This window comes from Poecilia reticulata, chromosome 17 (assembly GCF_904066995.2).
Source record: "Poecilia reticulata chromosome 17, P_reticulata-male-v2, whole genome shotgun sequence".
In the NCBI taxonomy this organism is placed as follows: domain Eukaryota; kingdom Metazoa; phylum Chordata; class Actinopteri; order Cyprinodontiformes; family Poeciliidae; genus Poecilia; species Poecilia reticulata.
Genome location: NC_088846.1, coordinates 10,926,410 through 10,950,304, shown reverse-complemented (window position 1 = coordinate 10,950,304; position 23,895 = coordinate 10,926,410). Strand labels below are relative to the sequence as shown.

The window sequence follows — 23,895 nt, the reverse complement described above, 5'->3', positions numbered from 1 at the left end:
ATAAAATGTAATTTATGTAAAAAAAAAAAAAAAAAGGGCAGTGTCTTGTAAGTGTTCAAGCCTCTTGATTTTTTTCTACGTTTTGGCAGGTTGCAATCACAAACAGTCAGATTCAGTAAAGTAGAATATGAATTTTGATGAGGCTTTTATTGTCACATTAAAATAGCCTTTTTTTTAAATAACAATTAAGCCAGTGTGAAACAATTTCCGTTTTAAAACTGTTTTTTTTTTCCTATTAGTCAGATGTAGTTGTATTGTCACTAGTTGCGTGTGGATATAATCCTAATTAACTAAATAAAATCCAATATCGACCCCTTACTCAATGTCCAGCACATTACATAGTCAGGACAATTTTCCCAGAAGCCCCGGGACTCTCGATGATGTCCTGGTGAGCCTGGGCGGCCTTCTCCAGAGGGTACTGGGGGCCGACGACCGGCCGCAGCCAGCCGGCCTCCATTCCCGCAAACAGCAGCGCCGCACACTCCCTCTTCTCCTCCTGACGGCGGACAGAGGAGTCATTACTGATCTGAGCACACAGATGTAGCCATAGTAATTAGGACGTTGCTGTGTACCGGTGTGGAGGAGAAAAGGGACACTCCTATGATGCTGCTCTCTTTGGCCATGGTGTCTCTGGGGTTGACCTCTACAGAGCCTCTTGAACCGACAACCTGCAGGAGAGAGAAAGAGCAGAACCACTCTCACACACAAAGTAAAGCTGGACATATTTAGAGCAGTCGGAGAATTATTTATTTATTTTTTTTAACACCGATGAAGAAGACCGACGTTGTACAGACCGTGACTCGCCCTCCGTACGCCATCAGCTGGAGGTCTTTGCCGAGGTTGACGTTGGAGAGCATCTCCACTATCACATCCACGCCTCGGCCGTCTGTGGCCTCCTGGAGCACCCAAAATGGTAACACTTTATTTGAAGTGCGGTGAATAAGACACATCATGACACTTTCATAAACATGACATAACACATGTCATGAACATGAATAAGCCTTCATGAATATTTATGACTGCTGTCATAAAGCATCATTTGGTAAATTATGACACTTTTAATACAAAGTTGACATTATTCAAAATGTCTTTGTTATGACAACTTGACATTAACCAAGAAATCATTACTGTTTAAACTTTACCTTTCATAACATAAAGTTACCTAATTTTTAAAGTGCAATCAGTAATATTTTATAACAAATTTATATCAGTGCAGTAAAGAAAAAAAAAGTATTTGACCCTTCAAACATAATTCTTTTTTTTTTTTGCCACACTTATGTGTTTCAGATCATCAAACTAATTGTTATATCTGGCAAAAACAGCCTGAGCAAATAAAGGTTTTCCAGTGATTATTTCACTTAAGAGAGAAAAAAAACAACTTGACTCTATATAAAAATATTATTTTTATTCTCATTAAATCATGAATAAACTTTGACTTAACACTTTTGTTTTGATTAATTTTATTGGCCCACTTACCGCCTGACCCGTAAAAATGACAATATCACTTAACATGAAGTAAATGATAAATAAAAAAATGTAAGAACATGAAGGACCATGATCCACTAATGCAAAACATGGAAGAGAGCAGAACGCTTTTCTGAAACTACAACGTTTAATGATCTGAAAAATCGAAGCGAGGACAAAACAAGCAAAACCAGAAGAAACCGGGAAATAGTTCCCGTTGGCGTTCCTTCGTGTCGGTACCATGATTCTGTCTGTGTATCCCTCCTCTCGATGATTAAAAGCACAGTGCGCTCCGTTGTCGAGGGCCAACTTCATCCCTTCTGGTGTCCCTGCCGTCCCCAGCACCCTGAGGCCCAGAGCGCGGGACAGCTGGCACGCTGCCACACCCACCTGTTGAATGCGTTAGAAACATTTTTATAAAAACAGAAACACACAAACGTGTTCATTTCCGTGCTCATGCTTCGTGATGTGCTGACCTACAGCTAAAAGTGGCAACAGACAGCTAAAGTCAGCAGATTATAGGCACAAAAGCTAAAGATGGGTTCTGCTTTGCTTCTTTTAAATTGATCACAAAAGTAAAAAAAACAAACAAAAAAACAAAACAAAACAAAAAAAACCCATCATGAAGACTTTTTCTTTTTCTTTAAAACTTGGAAGCAAATACACCTTCGGCTTTCTTGTCCTCTGTCACAGAACCAAACAGCCCTCACTGAGAGCCACACCTCACAGTTTCATTCACACAGAAAACCTGGAGCTGCTCTCACCCCTCCGCTGGCTCCATGGATGAGGACCGTCTCTCCAGCTTTGGCGTGAGCTCTGCAGTACACAACAAAACACTGAAAACTAAAGCTAACCTTCTCATTATGTCAACATATTGTGCTGCAAAATGTTCCCAAGGTTGGACGAAACTACAAAATGCAATTTGATTTTTTATGCAACTCTTATTACCACTGAATTAACTTCCAAGATACTAGTTTTTTATTGGCCTGGCTAACTAATTTTAACTCAGTTTTTCTTTTATTTTTGGTTGTTGTATTAAATCAAATTGGGAACAGGTAGGATATATGTGTGATTGAACTGTAGTTTATCTGTTGTGTATTGGCACTACTACATAAGTAAACTGAACTGAAATGGTGCAGATGTTGAACATTTCTGCAGGTGGATGTTTCAGAATAATGCTGTATAGATACTGTCCACCAGAGGGCAGTGTTACTCCATGTGCAGAAACAGCTGTACCAACCAAACTCTGTTTTTCTGGCTTCCTTTTTAGATAGCTGCAGCCCGAAATCTCGCTTTCTCTCTCTCTTTTTTTAAAGTTATGATCTGAATTATTCTTTTTTGCAATATTATGTAAAGAACAAATGATTCTGCAAAAATGGTTCCACAGAACATAGTCAAATGCGCCCAAAGAGACGTTAAAGTTTTGAGAAGATGTGAAAACATGCCAACAAACTCTTTAGTCATCAGCGACTTAGAAAGCTGAAGAATTACAAGTGAAAAAAATATTTTTTCATTCCTTTGTGTCGGTGGCATTATTCATGGATTATTAAGGTATTAAACATCCTTTTATAATCCATGTTTTGCACAATTTTCTGGAGGGTCTTTCCCAGTTTTTTTTTTCAGTATGATGGTTTGTAATTGTAACATGTGCGACCCTTTGGCTTAAACTCTGAGTAATTCCTCTCCTGTGAAGGTCTTACTTGTGAACCAGGGCTCTGTAGGCTGTGAAGTAAGGAATGCCTATGGCTGCTCCCTGTGTGAAGTCCAGCGCATCAGGCAGCTTGTGGACACAGTCGTCTGCTGCTACAGCGCACTCCGCGTAACCTCCGGACTGAGTGGCGGTGGTGAAGACGCGATCCCCTGCCTGGAAAACACAAACAACCGCTTGATGTGTGGACCATCTCTGGAGCCGATTTGGTAAACGCTGTTGTAAATATTTTTTTCCAGAAAAAAGGTTAGGGTTTCTAATACAGAATAGACTATACAGTGGGATATCCTACACTTTCCATGACGTTAATTGTGTGTTTTACTGTGACCTTTACTGCAGTGACTCCCTCTCCGACAGCATCCACCACTCCGGCTACATCTGAGCCCGGTGTGTATGGCAGAGTGGGCTTCCGGGCGTAAGATCCGGATCGGATGTACGTTTCCACGGGGTTCACGCCACAGGCACGGACATTTATCAGTACCTGCATCACAAAGATCCTCAATCAGTTGTAATTAATACAAGCTGTTTTTGTTTCTCGCCCAAATCTATTACACACATTTTTCTTTAATGACTACATTAAAGTCTAAATGTTTTTAAAATGATTTGTATTCAACCAAGAAGTTTTCGTCTGATAGAAAATGAGACGGACATCCATCAAAAGAAAAAGCAATTGCAAATTGATTATGAAAACAAACAAACATGTAATGATTTGAACATATGACAAAAATGATTTATACCTTCCCTAATAATCAATGGAAAAATCTTTTATTGGCATCACATAGGTCAAGCCCTCCTTATTACTGACCAGCTTTTAGCATCTTTCCACTGATGATTTATGCTTTGTGATGAGCTCTGAATATCTGATGGAGGAGGGTCTCCTTGCCATGACCCTAATCTTTAGCTTCTTCACAAATTCAAATTAATAGTAAAAGACTGCAAATTTTAATCTGCCAGGGTTATGAATGAATATGGACTTAACTGTATGTTTTTACGAAGATTCGGATAATAAATTGTGATTTGAACCAAGTCATGATGGGGAAATTTGGTTATCCAAACTACTGCCAAGAAAATCTAAATAAGCATTGTGAAACATAGTGTGATTGCCTGATTTTAAAATATTGGCATTATCCCACTTTTCTTTGGAATATAAGCAAGTGGATGATGACAATTTTGTTTTTGTTTTGCACTTTGACTCCATCCCCCAGGAGATGTAAATCTAGATACATTTTTGATCATTAAGCATAGCAGGAAAGACAAACTGCTGAAAGGATGTTTCGACTGACTTTAATTTTACAACAACAACAAAAAAATATCGGTGAGTTTAGACCTGCGTTTGCACAAAAAAAGAAACAAAAACAAAGAGCCACGTCAGGCATCATAATGTCTGAAACCTCTTTGCAGCTCCTCCGCGGTTGTTATGGTTATGGCCAGACTTCCGGCCACCTGTCCGCCGGTGGACTGTGACCCGCAAAGCTGCGCCTGGAGAGCGGGGATGTCTCACCTGTCTGTGTCCCGGCTGAGGGACAGGGACATCGGAGCACAGCCTGAGGACAGACGGAGCTCCAAACTCACTGACTCTGATGGCTCTCATCATCCTGCTGCCTGACATGTCAGCTCACCTACAACTCGATCTGCAAACAGGACCAGGTGACAGAGAAGTTCAGCGTTACTTTCCCTGACTGGAAAAAAAAAAGAACGGTGGCAGCTCCCTCTTCTTCTTCGACAAATGTTTCGGATTTGGCACGTCAGCGCCCTCATCTGTACACTTAATTAACTGACTTCAGTGCTTTTTTGTTTTGTTTTTGCTGCACGGTACGTAGTTACGCTTTATTTTACTTTCTGACATTTTTTTAAAATATACCACTCAAAACTAAGTAGCCTACGTTTAATACTGATTACTGGTATCAAGGTTTTCACTAGATTGTATTTTATGTTCTAACAATGTTTTTCCATCCAATTCTGCCACAATTCCAGTTGTTCTAAAATACTTTTCCGACTGTGTGAAGATGCTTATAGGCTAGTACTCACTTATGGTAAATTCCTGAAAAAGGAAGATCAACTCTCAGTTTTCCTACTTAGGTGGCATGTTTTCCAGTCTTTTCCGTTTTCAACAGTGGCCAGGCGTCATACTATATATGTACTCCGATTGAATTGCTTATAAAAGTGTCAAACCTTTTGAATCAAGTAAAAAGAAGAAGTATGTAACCGTTTGGAAAAAATATTGATAGGCTTGTGTTGAGGTGCTAAAAAAAACTCAAAGGAGAGCGTTTTTATTCTAGCACCTCTCCTTTGAGGTGCTAAATTGGAGTTGTATTTATACAACTGTTGTATTTAAACAGTTGTATTTATACAACTAACTGTTTCTCCTTTGAGATTTTTTTTTCACATTAGTGTGTGCAAACATCGTTATAAAAATAAACTAATAAATAAATTACACGAAAGTGTTCTGTTTCCTTTCTTTGATCACTTTTACTTCCATCTGTTTTTGTTGTAGTAATTACATATACGTTTTTATCATTCTGAAGTCTTTTTTTTTTTTAAAGAGTGAAACATTTAGTTTAGTACGCGCTTCAATCGATTATTTCGTCGATTGAATAGTTCGGTCTTACGTCGTGACGTTACTTCCGTTTACTTAGCCTGACTCTTACATGAATGGAACTACTTTCAAGTGCCGACTGGGAGTTAAATAAACCCATCCACATGAGTTGAGAGTGTTGAAAAGAGAGGAGTGAAACGCGGAACCAGGGGCAGGAGAGAAAAGTGACCGCGGCAGCGAAGAGTTTCCACATGTTAAGCCTCCAGCGTTTATTAACATGATATTACAATGTCTGCAAGCGGGTTTCCCCATGTAAGAGAAGCCATTTGTAGCCTGCTTTAAACAGGCAGACACTCCGACGGGTCTTCGGTGAACCCCATAGTTTGAGATAGGTGATAGGAGATAGATAGTTTGGCTCGTCCCTGGGTTTGTCAGAAATGGCGACAAAATGCAGGTTTTTGCTTCAGAGGGTCCTTACAGGACTCCGAGCTCGTGCTGTGTGGCATCACCAAGCGTCAGGTAGAGGACACCTGGTGTGTAGGACACCGGTCAGACAGCTGAGCAGCTCCAACAGACTCCACACGCCTCCATCTGCCACCACAGGTAAGCCTACTTCTTAACACATGACACTCATATTCTCCGTTTGTTTATAAGTTTAGAATCGGGAAGTGTTGGCCGTGTTATTTCCTGAAACTTTTTTTACTATCGTCGTGTCGCCAGGTCCCAGCAGTCTGTCGCTCAGGACTCACACTTGTGGAGAGCTGAGGTCACATCATGTAGGAGAGAAGGTCACGCTGTGTGGATGGGTCCAATATCTCAGGTATTATTCTCTATTATTAGCTCTTCATTATATGAGATGTAGTGCACTTTTGAGGGTTTTTTTTTCTTACTGTTTAACCTTTTCAGCCTTAACATTTGTTAATTTTTTTGTGATCTTTATATGGTACTCCAGAACAAAGTGGTGCATTATTGTGAAGTGAAAGTATAAAGAAAGCTCTAAATTTGTCTTTAGAAATAAAAGATTTAAAAAGGGGCACACATTTTTGTTCATTTTTCAAAGTCATTGGTGGCAAAATATTGATCAGATTTGGGCGTGATGGGCAGGACTTTAGACTGTAGTGTTACCAGTGCATGTATAACAAGCAGTAATTTAATAAAAATAAAAATCTAGTTCAGATTCTGATGTGTTCTTTGCTTTTTTTTTTTTTTTTTTTGGTTGTTTTTATTTCCACTTCATCTTTTCCTGAACAGAATAAAAAATGATCAGAAATAGACCAAATACTTGAATATGTCAACAAATTCTATCTAAACCAAAATTAGAAACCATTATTAAACTTGTAAAGTGACAATAAATAATGTGCTTCTATTCTAACACAATTATTTTAGACAATTTCACTGATCAAATGTTTGAAATAAATTATTTCTCCTTTCCACAGACAAGATCTGTTTATCATCCTGCGAGATTTCAGCGGTTTGACTCAAGTTCTAATCCCCCCGGAAGATGTAGGAAATTAAATTCATCTTTAAAAAGTTGCTGATGTCACTGAAAAAATAAATAATACAGGAAATGTATGAATTAATTGAAAAATTATTAGAAGCCCCACCCTAAATGTAACTTGTTTTTTTTTCCCATTTTAGTCTGCCATCAGCATGAAAGCAGCGCTGTGTGATCTCTCTGTGGAGTCAGTCGTCAAGGTTACAGGAACAGTCAGAAGAAGACCAGACGGGCAGGAGAACAAGGTTTGAGTGCTTTATCAGGTTATATTGTTTGTTAAAAAAAATTTTTTTGTGATATTTTTATAGGGAAATAGAATAATCTTTAAAAAAATGTTTCTGAACACAAAAATACATTATATCGCTTTTTATTTAAGGTATTTTTTGTTGAGTGTTGATTGGGAGGAAGATAATATTTAAGTTCTTTAATGATATCACCTTTGGCTGTCAACAGTCACTGCTGTTTTACTGTGATTTCCAGATACTCATTAGAAACAGATCGATTAAACCAATTAAAATCAGTAGGCCTAACAGCAGCCAATCAGAGTGGAAAAAAAAATTCTTATTTTGTGCCATTTTATTGTTGTTAAATGTTGCACAAAATGACCAGATAAAAGATGTTCAACATGCCAGTTTAAACTTTGAACTATTTGCAAAACGACTGAGCTCTGCAACATTAAAACATGGATAGAACTGTAACTACATTAATCATAGCTCTTCTTCTCTTTAGTTTTTGTCAGTTTCTGGTGGTGCAGCTCTGTGCTGCCTTCAGGAGAATGGGACATCAGAGTATCATCCATAAAACTTCACCCACATGGCATTTATTGTGCAAACCAGAGCTTTCAGTGGAAAAACAAAAGTTCCAGGTCATTTTAATGCCATACAAATATGAGACAGAAACATGGATTATATCTTTATACAGACCCGTCTATTGATTATAGATTCATAGTTTTACTGGACAGAAATTACAAAGAACAAATCTGATTCTTAATAAAATCCTAATGAGTCAAATTGGAAGTGTCATGGAGTCATCAGTCTCATGACATTAACACTGACATGAAAAATAATATTGAAGAAATAAATATATCAAGTCTAATTAAAAGCATAAATAAGTGATAAGTTATTTACTGTTATGGTCTGTAAGACATATTTATTCTCAGTACTAGTCTCAGTACTGTCTCAACAAACCCATGACATTTCAGCAATATTATTTTACCTTTTATCTGGAAATAGTGTCTGTTTATTCTTGCCATACAGTCCTCTCTATTAATTATTGCTCGAAAGGTCTTGCCATACAAGTTTATTCCTCTGTATTTACTTTGGTTTCTTAGTTTATTCTTGCATTTTGTTCTTCATTCATTTCCATTTAGTTTCATTTGATTAGTTTTATCCTATCTTGGTTTATTGCTATGTCCACTTTAGTTTCTTTCCTGTTGCTAGATTTATTTTATCGTTTATTGACCTCTCCACCAGTAATCTCATCACCTGCTGCGCAGCCTAATCGTCATGTGTTTCACATCATGTGTTGATTTTTTTACTGCTCAGCGTCGGATTCTCTGTTTTTATGCCATAATTCACATCTAGTTCGTCGCTCCGTTTTATGTCTTCTGTTTCAGAGTTTTGCGCAATGTGCGCGTCTTTTTTTTTTTAAGCCCCTAAGGTGCAGGGCGGACGTATCGATGGGGAAAAGGCAGACTGACATAAACCTTTTAAAACAACGGAAACAATTTCTGGATTCTGATTATTGAAATTTAAAAGTGCTGTGTTGTTCTATCACCCCCGTTTCATACCGGACCACTTACAGCTCCGGTGTTAACGCTATAAAATGAACGCTCTCTATCGTGGTATCACCCATGGAGGGATTTCTTTATTTCTTTATTTAAATGGGTTCATTTTTCAGAGGGATACACAGTGAGGGTATCGTGATTTTAGCTACCAGTAGCAGGAGAACGGAGCTGCGCCAAGAAGCTAACAGAAGCTAACAAACACTGAATAGAAGAAGAGCTGCCATCGATACAGTTGCAGCCAAGCATGATTTAATGTTACACAATACAGTTTTACCAAGTTGCTCAAAGTCTAAACTTTGTTGTGCATTTAAGGTGTAAAGTTTACCTTCGACCAAACGCCCCCCAAAGGCATCCCAGCGCCCCCCTTTTGTAAAAATGTCCGCCAGCGCCCCCTGCCATCCTCTGAACGCCCCCTGGGGGGCGGTACCGCCCACGTTGAGAACCGCTAGATTAAATGTATCAAATGGCTGCAGGAGTGTTTGCACTAAGAGTGAGTTTAACCAAATCTACATCATAAACACAAATCCCTAAGCAGAAAAAGTTTAGGAAATCAGCGCTCATTAGCAGCACAGTTAGATAATGAAATGTTTTTTCAGATATGTCCTGCAAACCTTGCATCGAAGGAACCATTTTTCTAAAGACGGCCCTGACTTCTCATCTCGTTGCGTTTACGCCAGGCGATGCCAACGGGAGACATAGAGGTGCTGGCGGAAAATGTGGAAGTCTTCAACACGTGCCGAAAGCTGCCTTTCGAGATAAAGGACTTTGTCAAAGTAAGCGTCTCGTTCAGCTAATGAGTAAGCTTTCACTCGTGTATTCGAGTGACTTTTAAAAATGCGTCGTGTCTGCCGGGTGGTGCAGAAGTCCGAGTCGCTGCGGATGCAGTATCGCTACCTGGACCTGAGGTCGTCGCAGATGCAGAAGAATCTCAGATTGAGATCTCAGCTGGTGATGAAGATGAGGGAGTATCTCTGTAATGTGCATGGTACGGACAGTGATGTTCACGTGTTTCTGTTTGGTTATTCTCTTTCAAATTTGACCTCAATTCTGTGTAGTTTTATTGGGTTTTTTTTCCTCTCCTTTTTTTTTGTAGGTTTTGTGGATGTCGAAACACCTACTTTATTCAAAAGGACACCCGGGGTAAGAAGGTCCTCAGCTATTATTGGATATAGGACTGGACTTTGACTGGGCCATTCTAGCACACAATTATGCTTCGGATTGACCAGTACTTAGTTTCAGGCATCTTCCTATTAGCTCTCATCAGATTCTCCATCCCTGTTGAAGGAAATCATCTCCACCCTGATGCTTCCCACCATCTTATTTCAGCTTTAGTTTTAGTTGTCGGCTAAAGGTTTCATTTTGGAACTTGCAATTGGAGGTAAGAGAGTAGTGAGAGGTTAATACAAATGCACACTATGCTTTAGTTTAGTGAATTACAACACTTTGTGAAGGAGTAGCTCATAAAATCCCTCAAAATACACTGACATTTTTGTTGGCGTCACCTGGCGAAGTGTTATAAAAGTTCAGCTGGAATGCATATTTTTCTTTAAAACAAATCATTTAGAAAAGCTTGAAATGTTATTGTGGCAAAAGTACTTGTCACTTTTTGAAGCTAACATCTAAACGTGTCTCATACGTTACTGAGAATCTCGTGTTTTTTTTCTTTCAGGGCGCCAAAGAGTTTGTCGTCCCCTCCAGGGAGCCAGGCCTGTTTTACTCTCTGCCTCAGAGTCCGCAGCAGTTTAAGCAGCTGCTGATGGTGGCTGGAGTGGACCGGTGAGTGGCCATATGTAATAAGCTACATGCTGATGAGATTTAAATCTCATCAGCATGTAGCTTATACTTATTTATACATTTAAATAAGCAGTCGTTGCTTTGCTAGATAAGAGAAAAATTCTCACTGAAAGTTGCCCAACAATAGGAAATTGTTGAGTTACTTTATTTCATAAACAGCTTTGTTATTTGTTGTGCATTTGTAATTTGGCTGCAATCAGCTTGCTTGTGCTTTACTTCAAATATCTTTCGGATTTGTTAAATCTCATAAAAATACAGAGTGGGGAAGACGGGTAAAGCTAAAATCCCACCGTGCTTGAATTGCTTCCTGATTCATGAATTCAAACGTCGTCTGTCTGACTGGCGTCATCAGGTACTTCCAGGTGGCTCGATGTTACCGAGACGAAGGCTCCAAACCAGACCGGCAGCCAGAGTTCACTCAGGTGGGACGCAGCAGTGGGATGCTCGGCCTGTTCCGTGAAGGTGTCAGGTGTTTGCTTGTTGTAACGTCTCACACAAACGTATTGTTTTCCTCTCACTTCTCTACATTACTGAGTTAGTGTGTCACATACAATCCTAGGGAAATAAACCCAAAGATTTGTTGTTTGAATGTGACAAGACGTGAAAAATTTCAGCGTTTTGATAGGAGCTGTAGCTGACAGGAGCTGCTAACCTATCAGATCTTCTCGCTGACCGCTCCAGGTGGACATAGAGATGTCTTTTGTGGACCAGGCCGGCATTTTGTCGCTGGTGGAGGGTTTGCTGCAGTATTCCTGGCCAGCAGAGAAAGGTTCTCTAACGGTCCCTTTCCAGACGATGACGTATGATGAAGCGATGAGAGGATACGGCGTGGACAAACCGGACACTAGATTTGGCATGAAGGTGGGTAAGTTCTTGTGGCTTAGATGAACCGAACCTTAGCGAGGATTACCAATGGATTGCATATGTACAGAATTTTGGATTTATCAAGAATCTGGGGAGCAGGTGACTTAATCAAGCCTAAATTGTGTTTAACCAGATGAAAGATTTAGGTCATTAAGAAAGTGTTTATATTATTCTCACATACTTTTTTTTCTGTCTTCTTGTTTTCCCAGCTGACAGACATCAGTGACGTTTTCTCCTCCACTCAGATTGAATTCCTCAGATCAGCTCTCAGCCAATCAGAAGGCTCGGTTCAGGCCATACGTGTCCCCAGTGGAGCTGTATGAATATTTATGTTATTTATACTGTTGTAAAATGCTGTTCTGTGCTACACAGTTCAGGATTTAGTTCAATAAAGAAAATGTATTTAATTCAAATAAGACATGCTTCATTATAATATTGTTTGTATGCTGATATGTAATTTGTGCCATTTTTGCTTTTATTTGTGGCTGTTCTGTGTCTGCTGAAAGAAACTTTTCACTGGGAAAGATTTAGAGGAATTGAAGCAAGCAGCCAAGAGTCAGTTTGGACAGGTAGGCTCATATTTCCATTTGTTTTTATCAAATGAAGCTTTTCAATGATTAGATTTCAATTACTACTAAATCCTAGATAGTCTTTGAGATCCCAAAACATTTTCAAAATCTACATCTCCCTCATCTAAAGTCAATAATTGCAATAGAAAAAATCCACAAAGGATTATTAGGCCTCTTTTTTTCCTAAATAGTTTTTTTTTTTTCTTTCCTGTGAAGGAGCTGAGTCTGGTCTTGGTCAGAGAAGACGGCTCGTTAAAGTCTCCCCTGAAGAAGCTGATGCCCGTCTCCGTCACAGAGGATCTGCTGAGGAAGACTGACGCCGAACCAGGAGACCTGCTGCTGCTGGCAGCTGGTTCTCTCCATGCTGTGGTAAGGTCCTGGCTCTAAGACAAATTGAACAACTGAGAAGGTTTTTTTTTCAACTGCCCTTTGCCCTGCTGTCAGCGCCCGATGCTCGGCAGCCTTCGCCTAAAGGCAGCGCAGCTCCTAGAGGCTCATGGCCTTTCGGTCCGTGACCCGGATGCCTTCAACTTCCTGTGGGTTGTGGACTTTCCTCTTTTCTTACCGAAAGAAGATAAACCCGAGGAGTTGGAGTCCGCTCATCATCCTTTCACTGCTCCGCAACCGGAGGACAGAGAGTTGCTCTTCACAGAGCCGCACAAGGTATTTATATCTTTTTTTTAAAATAGTTGCCCTTGTGGAAAATAATATATTGCCCAGGCCATATTCAATGTGGTGTCTTGGTGCTTCGTAGGTGCGAGGGCAGCATTATGACCTGGTACTGAATGGCAGTGAGATCGGAGGAGGTTCCATCCGGATCCATAAAGCCTCAGAGCAGCTTCATGTCTTAAAGAACATCCTGAAGGTTAGCTTTCCTCACTTAATAAAGAGAAAAATTTATATTGGCTCATATGTGTTATAATTAATTTTGTATTTTTCCTTTGGCAGGAGGATCCTGGTCTCCTTTCCCATCTGCTGGAGGCTCTAGACTCTGGAGCGCCACCTCATGGAGGCATCGCTCTGGGTAACTGCGCATGCCTGGAGATTAACATTAGAGCCACCAGAGGGCGCCATTTGACCCCAAGTCACAAGAACCTTAGCTATGATAGACATCGGATTGGTTCAACCGGTTTAATACACTAGAAGCAGGACAAGAGTTGAGCAGCACAAACAGTGAAATCAGTAAAAAGAAATTATGGGAAAAGCTGAATTTTACATTAAAATTAGACACTTTAGCCCATGTGATCTAGATATTAATCAAAAAATGTTCAGCATTCATTAAAATTACACTAAAGGACAGAAAAAATAATTTTTTTTCTTGTCGAAAATGTTATACCAGAATATATTGAGTAATTACATGTCTTAGTTGGTCATAACATAATCTAAATGTAACATATCTGTATTCAAATTTTCAACATAGCAATTCCCAAAGGTTAATAAATCATTTGGTTGTGCGGCTTGCTAAATTGTGTCTCTCTGGTAAAAATGACCATCTTTAGCCGTTTATATGGTCATGACTGTTATGTTACTGATAGGGAGTCATTTTAGGGAAATTCATGAAATATGAAATCAGGAGGACTCGATGTAAAAGAAATTACACAGAGTTAAAGAATGTTTGTCAAGTCCAAATTCAGGTGTTTTTATTGAATCGGGAGATAAAATCAAGTATAGAACAGTTGCTAAGGTTTTTTTTTTTTTTTTTAAAGAAACAGTTTAAATTCAGAAAGCGTTTTGTTTACCAAAGCGTTTTTTAGTTTACTGGCAGTGTTTTTTCTTTTTTAGCTAACTTGCAGCTGGTTTGTTGATTCCTTTATCATGCCCCCATAGGTTTGGATCGCCTGGTCTCTATTTTGGTCGGAGCTTCCACCATTCGTGATGTCATCGCCTTCCCTAAGTCATTTCGGGGTCATGACCTCATGAGCCACGCACCTGATTCCGTGTCAGAGGAGGAGCTGAAGCCGTACCACATTTCTGTCACATGGCCAACAGAGGGCGGACGAGAAGGGAAGTGAGACGTTGAAAAAGACAAATCAACGTCTGAGGAAATTTTTTCCTACATTATTTCTGATCTGCACATCGGAAATAAAAGCGTTGATGAAGACACAGAGAGAGACATGTAGGCTGAACAATGTCCATTTGGTCCGCAGGGACATTAAAGACAAGAGAATTTAAGAGAGAAATGATGCGTCGGCTGTATCTGACCACTCACGGTTAAAAAATATCATGCCAAAAGGACAGAGTGTAAAGCTAAAACTGAACTATGATGGAACACTTCAATAGTATCAATACTTATGGGGACAAACCTATTAGGTGTTTCCCACTGTTACTGAGTCTGGTTTGTTTCATAAAATGACATTTATCGACAAAGTTACTGTTTCAGGACATTTTCTTTAAAACTCTGTGTCTTGTCTGTCAGTTTGAGTGACCTGTTTGTCACCTTGTGGATAAGAGTAAAACTATTTTGGTAAGAAAGTTAAAATAGAAAATAGCATACAAAATGCCTAATTGGGACAGTGGAAGATTGTTGTTTTTTTTAAGTACAAAGGGCTTGGGATCAAAGGGCTAAAGATACATGACTAATTCCATTTTTTAAGAGTAAAGTTCCTAATAGCTTCTTATCCTCTCATTAACATGCTTACCTTAAAGTGTGAGCAGTCTGTTACTCTGCTCTGAAACAATATAAGCCTACTTGCATATAATCACAACCTGACTTTATTTAAAAAAAGAAAATTGGAGTGCACAGCTATACAGGGTATATAAGAATATAACATTGGATGTTTATGCTTTTATTGCTTTTACAAACCGATCATGATCAACTTTTTTTTTTTTTGACAAAATAAATTTCCAAAAAGACTTTAACACCAAATCTGAAACAGATTTTTTTTCTTATTTTTATTTATTTATTTTTTTTTTACAAAATAATGACAACTAAATCAAAAATATTTAACTTCTTCCATTTCTTGACAATGGATTAACTGAACTGCTGGGGATGTTCATTCCCTTGGAGATTTTTAATTTTTTTTTGCAACCATCTCCTGATTTATACTTTTCATAACCTTTTTCTCTGTTGCTTGGAGTGCAATCATGGTCTAATGGTAGCCAAGAATACTGATTTGCCCTTACTGCAGACACAGTCTCTTCACTCATTGTCCTTTTCACTCAAGATTACTAGTACCAGTTGGCTGGACCTCTGTTGAATTAGGTCAGTCACATTAAAGGCGGAGAATATTTTTGATTTATTTAATATTATTTAATTTATATTACATTTGTCTTTTTTTTGAGAAATTAGTTTTATATTTCACATTTGAATGTTTTTTTGTATGCTCTTTGAAAAAAAAAACGTTTTGTTGTTTGTTAAAACTTAAGGATATAAAAATAAAAACTTGGCTTAGTTTGTATTTTTATATCCTTAAGTTTTATATATTACACGAAGCGACACCTCTAGCAAGTGTCATTTCATTCGGTTGTGTAGTTTCGTAGTTTTCTGTAGTTTTTCTCACGTACAGCATAGAAACATTTCCGGTTTCTATGACTACGGCAACCCGGAACAGGAAGTGTCGGGGTGTTCGACCGTAACTCAGGAAAAAAAAATGATTGAACAGAGATGTGATTGTTCTTTTTCCGCTTCGACAGCAGTGAAGTCGTGGCTTGTCTCTGCTAGTTGACGGCGACGTCTAAGTGCATTAGAGGCGTCCAAGAAACGGCATGTCGTTTCCAACGGAGACGTTGTGTTATTCGGTGCATTTCCAGGGTCAGACGATGCTGAACGGCTAGTCGGCTCGTAGACAATATCCTGTGTTGGTGGTAGAGCTCTGGTGTTTCTTTATAAGAATTCTCGTTATCGTGTTTGGGACATTTCTTTGTGTGTATCTGGAGATATTTGCCTCAAAGCCACACAGCGGCTGTGAAGCTGAAGCTCTTCGGGACGTCTCGGTGTTTGTACTGGTCAGCCACGTCAGCTATATTCACTGATAAACTCAGAGAACATCTGTTCTCTTTGGTTCCTACGTTTATTTAGTTGAAAACCGTCGGAGTGACTTCCAATGACAATGGCTCCGATGGGTATCCGGCTGTCACCGCTCGGTGTGGCGGTGTTTTGCCTGCTGGGAGTCGGTGTCATCTACCACCTGTATGCCGGGGTCTTCTCCAACCACCTGTCCTATTTCAGGTTGGATTTTTTTTTCTTCATGTACAGTAAAGTAACATTATCTAACGCAATGCTTAACTTAAGTCCATCGGATGTTATTATGTATAATTTGAATCTAAACTGTGAGGGTCCTGTCTACTTGAGCCTTCCTGGTTGTTTTTACATTTTTCTTCTTCCTACTTCATTTCTTTTCTCTCTCTTTGAGGTATTACCCAATGTCACTGATTTCAACAGATCAAAACTGGTGTTTTTTTTTAGTTTTTTTTTTTTTTAGCTTAATCACACCTGCTTGAATGCTTGAAATTATGTTAAAGAAAAAAAAACAATAGCAGAAGCAGGATTTTCAGTTTTTCATATGACAACGAATCATCAGAGGATTAATTTAAATAGTGGTGGAGCCGGGTTGATTAACATTCCAAAAATCACTTTAGTCTGTCTGAATGCAGTCCTGCTTGTAAGACATTTGCTACAGATGTGGAAGAGACTTCAGTAGACAGGATAGTGCGTCACACCTTACTTGACAGTGACTCTTCACCTGGCAGATGTGAATGTGGTATTTGTTTTGTGCTTTTAAATAGTTTCAGTTTTGTCTGTATACTGAAAGATGGGCTGATTTAAAAAAAGATTATGGCTTTGCTGCTGCTTCAAAACATTACATTTTCAATTATCTTCCTTTAAAACAGGATTTTTTTAAAAAAATTGGGATGCTAACCTTTCTTCTGTCATCTTGTCTGCAGGCAGAGGAAAAAGGTGGACCTGAGAGAACTGTTGGCTGTCTCTGTGGAGGCTGCACAACTGGGTGGGAAAGAGGTAAAGACAATCCTTTTCTTCGTATAAAATGTGTCGAAACATTTTATATAAAAGTGGAGCTAGACTGTAATAATTGTTTTAAACGTGATATTAATTATATGCAAATACACGCTCTTAGTATTTGTGGATTCTCTCTTGGTACTCTGGCTTCCTCCCATGCACTGTTGCCACTGGCCTCACTTTTTTTTTCTAAACCCAACATCTAGATGTCTAACTTCGTTTTGATTTCTCTCTTTATGCTGTATCTGCTGGTTGAACATGTGACTCCTTCCTTTCTAGGTGAAAAGAGTACGTGAAGAAGACACGCTCAACGAGAAGTCGAAGGGAGAAACAAAGGAAGGAGCTAAAGAGCTTCTGACTATGGGTGACCTGCAGTCGCACCGGAAGATGTATAACCTAATAAAGAACACATTTCCTGAAATCACTGTGAGCAAAGCCAGTGCATTATCATAAACTATGCTTTGATTTTGTGTATGGTTGAAATAAAAATATCCATATCCAAGTGATTATGCCCAAATGTTTTTGTATTTAGGTATACAGCGAGGAAAGTGACAGCAAGCTAGATTCGGTATCCTGGAGCAGGAACATACCTGATGACATACTGAAGCTGGAGAAAGGCAGGGAGGTTTCTGCTGATAGCATCACTGTGTGGATTGATCCTTTGGATGCTACTCAAGAATACACAGGTGGGTCGGCATCACAATTTCTGTGATTTCATTGAAATCCAACGTTATTGCCTCATCTTCCCTTGTTTTCCTTACATTTGGAAAACAGTGGAGTCGTCCCATGACCCCATATACGCCTTTTTTTTTTCCCCAATCATGTTGAACAAAATCTTTGTGTAGAACTGGTTCTGGAGTTTACTTTTCAGCCTCTGAGAACAACCAGTACTGTCACTCTAATTGTTTCAGAAAAATAATTTATATTCTGCCTATATTCTTGTTTTTTAGCACTATTATGGGAGATCTTATGAAAAGTATGTATAGAAAGGAATATAGCCAGTTATTTAATATAAATGTTTTGAATATTTGTATTGGGGAGTGGGATGGCAGTTCAACCTCGAAAAGCCAGGTTGTCAAAGATGAAACATTTGATGTTGCTGCACCACAAAAGTGCACCAGGCCTTTCTTTGTATTGTTTCTGTTAATTAATTTTTTGAACTGGTATATTAACTTGGAGTCAGAATAATTATTTGTAATTAGAGCTGCACAGTATGTCTCAAATATATTATCATTGCAACATCAGTGTGTGTTGCATCTTTAATGCTAATGTTGCAGCAAGTCCTACAGCAACAGATACGCACACTGGACACAAATGCCTGTTTTCACTCTTACCCTGTGACTTTATCTTTCCACAGAGAACATGGTGGACTATGTGACCACTATGGTGTGTGTTGCTCTAGAGGGTAAACCAGTCATTGGTGTCATACACCAGCCATTTACAGGGTTTACTGGTAGGTTGGGGCATCTGTGAATAGATGTTTTATCCCTATCTTTGACTAAGTACACCCTTTGGATATGTTTTCTTATTTTAAAAAAGCCTTATTGTAATCTAAAGTGTCTTTATGCTAGAAAAAAAAGCAAGTATATGAACTTGTTCTCTTTCTCTGCTCTGCTTCTGTCTCTATTACGGCTTCCTCAGCCTGGGCAATGGTAGGTCAGGGAACAAACATGAAGCAGAGGTCATCCTACAACCTCAACTCGCCAAAAGTGATTGTGTCACGGTCACATTCTGGAGAAGTAAAAAACTTTATCCATTCTGCTTTTGGAAACAACACAACAATAATCCCAGCAGGTGGCGCAGGTGAGCAGAGAATTCTTGGTCCTTTTCATGTTAGCGTTTAAGGAACATGAAAGATATTACCTGCAGCTGTGATGACCAGGAGCCAATTGCACAAAGACTTGTGTTGATTGTCTACTAAAGGCTGGCATTAGCTGAACTAGAAAAAAAAATTATGCATGTATCCAAGCACATCTTTGGAGATTCCAGTAAATGTGCTATTGAGTGCACAGGTGGAATCACCAGAAACTCTTTTGTGTAAATATGCAAAAATATGTAAATAAGCCTTGCAAAACTTTTGTGTTTTTGTGGGAAGAGGAGGAAGCTAATATGGCGCAAGTAGGAGACGTCATTGACTACTCGTATGTCTTGTGCAAAGTCAGACATTATTTAATGTCCACCGTTTACCTAGATTGCACAATGCAAACAAATTCAGAAGTGCACCTGCGAAATGGTGAAGCTGCTGTTTTTCAGTCTCCAAATTCACACTCTTCACAATTTTATGTGGTCTTGAAGTATTGCTATGGCTACTAATGAATTACTTAGGCATGCTTTAAAAAGCGCTCATGTAACTGCAAACATAGATATATGAATTATTCATCATGTCTCTGGTGCACAATTGTTTTCACAAAATCAGCAGTTTTACAGCATATCCTCCAGATGTCGCCAATGTGGCCAGTAAAAACTCAAATTAAAAAAATAAAACATTTTCTGAGTTTTAAATTTGAAAATCAAATTATTTAAACAGGTCGTGTAGACTTTTGAGAGCCACTGTATTTCTGTTACCAACTCAGTGACGTGTGACTTAGTGCTGCAGTGAGTTGATTCAGTTGCATTTATCTTTCCTCACAATGTAAACAGTTTCTGCCTTTCTCAAATAATTGGATTAAAGTCGGGTTTTTAAATTGTCATTTTTCTTTGTAACCCTTAAGCAAACAGCAGTAGTTTGTGTTAAGAACCTTCTCTTTAGACAGGCACCAGGCATTTCAGCCACAGTGTTATTTTTTTTTTTTTTTTGTCTGACAGGATACAAGGTGCTATCGCTGTTGAAGATGCATTCAGGTCAAACAAAGCCTATACATGAAGCAGATGTTTACATCCATATCACATACATTAAGAAATGGGACATCTGCGCTGGTGCCGCACTACTGAACGCACTTGGTAAAAACATAGCTATTTTCTTATTTCTTTTTTACACTAACTCTTATACTTTCTTTATATTATTAGCAGTGACTTCAGCTGAGAGAGAAGAGCTGCTTAAACCCTCTGAAAGCTCTAGTTTCAAATGTCTTCCCAGCAAGGAATGTATCCAGGGTGTACCTGCATCCTTAGCAAGTCTTGAATTCATGTATCTACAATTAAGGCTTTAAAATGTCTTAAATTTATTAATTTTTTTAAATACAAGTTGGCCTTTAATATGTTAATCTTAGTTTTAAATGTTGTCTTGACAGGCTTGTTTAATCTCTTGCATCCTGTTTTGTTTTATTTCTTTGTGGGTCTTGTTTGAGTCACACTCGGACATCTTCGTTGCATTCTGAAATGATTAAGGCTACCGCTAACTAGCTACTTCTATACCCTTACCAGCTAGCTAGCTTCTTTGCATCTATCATAAGTCGTGCAATACATTTCCCTGACCCAATGTCAAATATGCTGTGTTTGGAATATGAACCCGATTTATTCTAACACATAATTAATTTACAAATGAACCAGTTTGTTATATTTTTGAACACTGACAAAGAGAACAGAAACGCATGAGCTGATGTAACTCATTAGTCTTTTCCTCATAATTCTGATATGGGTGAAATTAATTTAGACTTTACACTTATCTGTCTAATAGCCATTAATCTCCTTTACAGGAGGCCACATGACCACTCTGAAGGGGGAGAACATCGACTTCAGTGGAACTCCTTTGAACAAAGGAGGACTGGTGGCCAGTGTTGAAGTGGATCATAAGGACATACTGGCCAAACTTCCAAACTGGGACCCTTCAAAGTAGTGAAAGACAACCACAGAACCATTGGCAGCTCTGGCATGTTGTGCTGAGGCTTACACGAAGAAGAGATGATTAAACATCAACATGATCAGACGTTCATGTTATTTTTTTTATTTTTTGAAAGCTGGGCGGGGATTTGCCGTCTACACCAACCTGGCCCACTGAACAGGATTGTGACCAGCATGGCTACCACAATGGTTCTTGATTCACACTCCTCCACAGCTACATGCATCATTCATCCATCTCATGAGAAACCGCATGCTCACAAGCAAATGTGGGGAAAACAGTGGACCCTTCCATGTCTCCTCCTTTCACCTTCACAGGAGAACAGGGGGACTTTAATGTGAAAATCTCTGGAGCATACAGCTGAACATTGCAGGAGAAACTCTGGAGCTTGGCATCTGCTTCCACCATCGTAGATGTCTTTTTTTTTCATATTTGAAAAGAGCGTAACACAAATTTAGAGAGGAAGGTTTCAGAGAGCATCAGACATTAAGACCATCTCTGCAACTAATGAAACTATGGATTTTGAGTAAATCTATGGGTTATTACTTTAAAAAAATCCTTTTATTTTTTTATTTAAATCCTTTATCTTTTATTGAGATTATATCAAGATGGATTAATTGAGAAGTTGAGAGAACTCAAATCATGGCCAACCATGATTTGTGTTGAGGTTTCAATGTTTATCAGATAATTCAGCAAATTGGTTTAAAAACTTTTATTAAAGCACAAAATAACTAACAAAAGTTGCTGGAGTGGCAGTGGGCACACAGGAAGGGATTCGATGTTGAAGTTAATAACTCAACACTTTTAATAATCAGAATTTATGCAACAATACATGCTTGAAATTGGTACTTTTTCCTTGCCTATTCAAAATTCATTAAGCAAAAAAAGTGAAGTAGTCCTTTACCTAGCCTCAGCATTTCTCCACTCCAAACCGTTTGTTTTGATGGTTCTCGATTTAGAAACCTTGGAAACCACAAAATATACTTGATGTCAAAGTCAAAGATTTTTCAGTAAGAAAACAAATCCTAGTTGGAAAGAGAAATTAGTACTTCCTCATTTCTTCCTACAAGTGGCTTCAAACCTCTGAAGTATGCATGCATGGTTTGGATTTTTGGTCTTGACGAATCCCCGTTTCCTTTGACTACTGTTCGTCTTCCTGCACTGTGTCGGTCGTACCCGAGTCACTTTTCACCTTTTGTGTTCAGTCGAAAAATACCAGCAGAGAACTCACGCGAGTGAAGAAGATACATTTGTTGAAGGATCTTTTCATGCTTACTTTGTTTTGATGGCATTTGTGTTAATGATATGTAGATTAAGCTCCGTTTAGGTCAGAAGTTAAATATTGAAACTGTTTCGTCTGCCGCTGGTTGACGAGACTTGACAACTTGTTGATAGAGGTGAGGAATGATCTGGAATGGGTTTATTACATAAAGACATGGCAAAGTCAAAGCTGTTACGCTTGAGTTTCAGTTTTATGTTTACAGTGCCTTTGCTTGGACAAAACCACATTGTCGCTGTAAGCTACATTAGTAACGTAGACAGCAATGCTCGCTGACATCGGTTTCTGTGAAAATGACATGGACACTGTTTTGGGGTGCGACTTTGGATACACCCCTTTAAGACTCTCGTGCATGTGTACTTTAAGAAACACTTTTTCACATCACTGTGTTGTGACGTGCTTGGGAGTACTACTTTAGATATGAAAAAGGTCTTTTTAAAATCCATACATTTATAAATGTAGGAAAAAAAACAAAACAGATCCGTGTATAGAAGACCTAACTTCTGTAGACTGCTGCTCAGCTTTCCTTAAGGCTGCACACGTTGAAGCCTCCAATCGAGCCGCCACAATTTCAAGATGGGGATTTTGTTACTAGGTTGCAATGTTGCAGAGTACAACATGGAGCTGAAACAACCTTTGAGCTCAAACGTACAACAACGTGTGGACCGTCTGTAGCCTTGAGCGTGGATTTCTCAAAGGAGCACCATGTGTACCACTGTGTCTTTTTCCACGTAGTCATGCCAACCAGACTGTGGGAGTTGCATCATGTTGTCATTGGATATCTGGAAGGCTTTGGAGAGACATTTTCTGGTGTTCACTACTTCTGTCGTTTTTAATGTGATTTGGGAGATTTAGTAGCGGTGCTCATTTTCAGTTTTTCTTTGCATGGCTACTAGGTTTATAAGAATCTCAAATCTTTGTGTCTACCTCTCTGCCAGTGTTTCAGTTGCTCTCTTTAAAGTCGGGTGATTTACACATTGAAAGAATGCAAAAGCCAAATGAGAAGCGATACGGAGTACATGAAGGTTTTTTTTTTTTTTATCAGCTAACGTAGAAAAACCTTTAGTTACTGCTGAAGTAAATGAAATTTGTCTCTGTCAATGGTGTCTTCTATTCCCTTCAATAACATGGTAAAATTTTACATTAACCACAGAAATGACATAGAAAAAAACAACAACCTGCAAATCTGCTTGAACTGACTATTTTTGCCTTTAAGCAGCATAGCTAGATATAAAAATCATGCAGGCTTTTAATGTGTTCCTGAACTTAAAATAAAAAAGTAAAAGTGTGAATGACCGCCCTATGGTTTTAAAAAGACTGTAGCCTGGTTTTTGGTCTGATTTTCTTCTTTTTTTGGTAAACGGTATGTACAGTTTCCATGAGTAATTCATTTTGCTTCTGTGAATTTCCAATAAACTGTGTGCATGAAAGGATGGGCTGTGTCTACTCCAACCCTTTTTTTTTTTGTTAAATGTCTCTCAAGATTTAAATGTTCACACATGAATCGGCTGAAGAGACGTTCACCATTTGTAGACATTTGCTACACTTTCCAGATTTTTTTTTTAAAAGTAAACCATATGTATTCTTAAGTACAATAAAGTTTGTGGGTAAAAATGGGACGAACTTGAACGTGGATGAATAATTAGGAAAGGCACTCTAAATGCA

At 38.8% G+C, this 23,895-nt stretch overlaps 3 protein-coding genes across 3 annotated transcripts; 2 read left to right on the top strand and 1 right to left on the bottom strand.

Moving 5' to 3' along the window:
- Positions 1-128: 128 nt before the first annotated feature.
- On the bottom strand, positions 129-4,915 carry cryz (crystallin, zeta (quinone reductase)). The gene is made up of 8 exons (XM_008433656.3): positions 4,674-4,915; positions 3,501-3,653; positions 3,165-3,328; positions 2,229-2,280; positions 1,705-1,854; positions 795-896; positions 573-668; positions 129-496 (listed from the first exon to the last, which is right to left on the bottom strand). Exons 1-8 carry the CDS (start codon positions 4,779-4,781, stop codon positions 335-337), a joined length of 987 nt encoding a protein of 328 aa, XP_008431878.2. The 5' UTR covers positions 4,782-4,915; the 3' UTR covers positions 129-334.
- A 792-nt stretch (positions 4,916-5,707) lies between these two features.
- On the top strand, positions 5,708-14,583 carry dars2 (aspartyl-tRNA synthetase 2, mitochondrial). The gene is made up of 17 exons (XM_081598543.1): positions 5,708-6,311; positions 6,429-6,528; positions 7,145-7,211; positions 7,347-7,448; positions 9,667-9,762; positions 9,851-9,974; positions 10,083-10,129; positions 10,659-10,765; positions 11,136-11,205; positions 11,465-11,644; positions 11,857-11,964; positions 12,154-12,216; positions 12,433-12,585; positions 12,661-12,879; positions 12,971-13,081; positions 13,165-13,240; positions 14,044-14,583. Exons 1-17 carry the CDS (start codon positions 6,146-6,148, stop codon positions 14,226-14,228), a joined length of 1,974 nt encoding a protein of 657 aa, XP_081454669.1. The 5' UTR covers positions 5,708-6,145; the 3' UTR covers positions 14,229-14,583.
- A 1,100-nt stretch (positions 14,584-15,683) lies between these two features.
- Positions 15,684-23,663, top strand: bpnt2 (3'(2'), 5'-bisphosphate nucleotidase 2). Its single transcript, XM_008433653.3, has 8 exons — positions 15,684-16,384; positions 17,101-17,173; positions 17,453-17,599; positions 17,706-17,859; positions 18,531-18,626; positions 18,815-18,976; positions 19,979-20,113; positions 20,809-23,663. Exons 1-8 carry the CDS (start codon positions 16,260-16,262, stop codon positions 20,946-20,948), a joined length of 1,032 nt encoding a protein of 343 aa, XP_008431875.2. The 5' UTR covers positions 15,684-16,259; the 3' UTR covers positions 20,949-23,663.
- Positions 23,664-23,895: the final 232 nt, after the last annotated feature.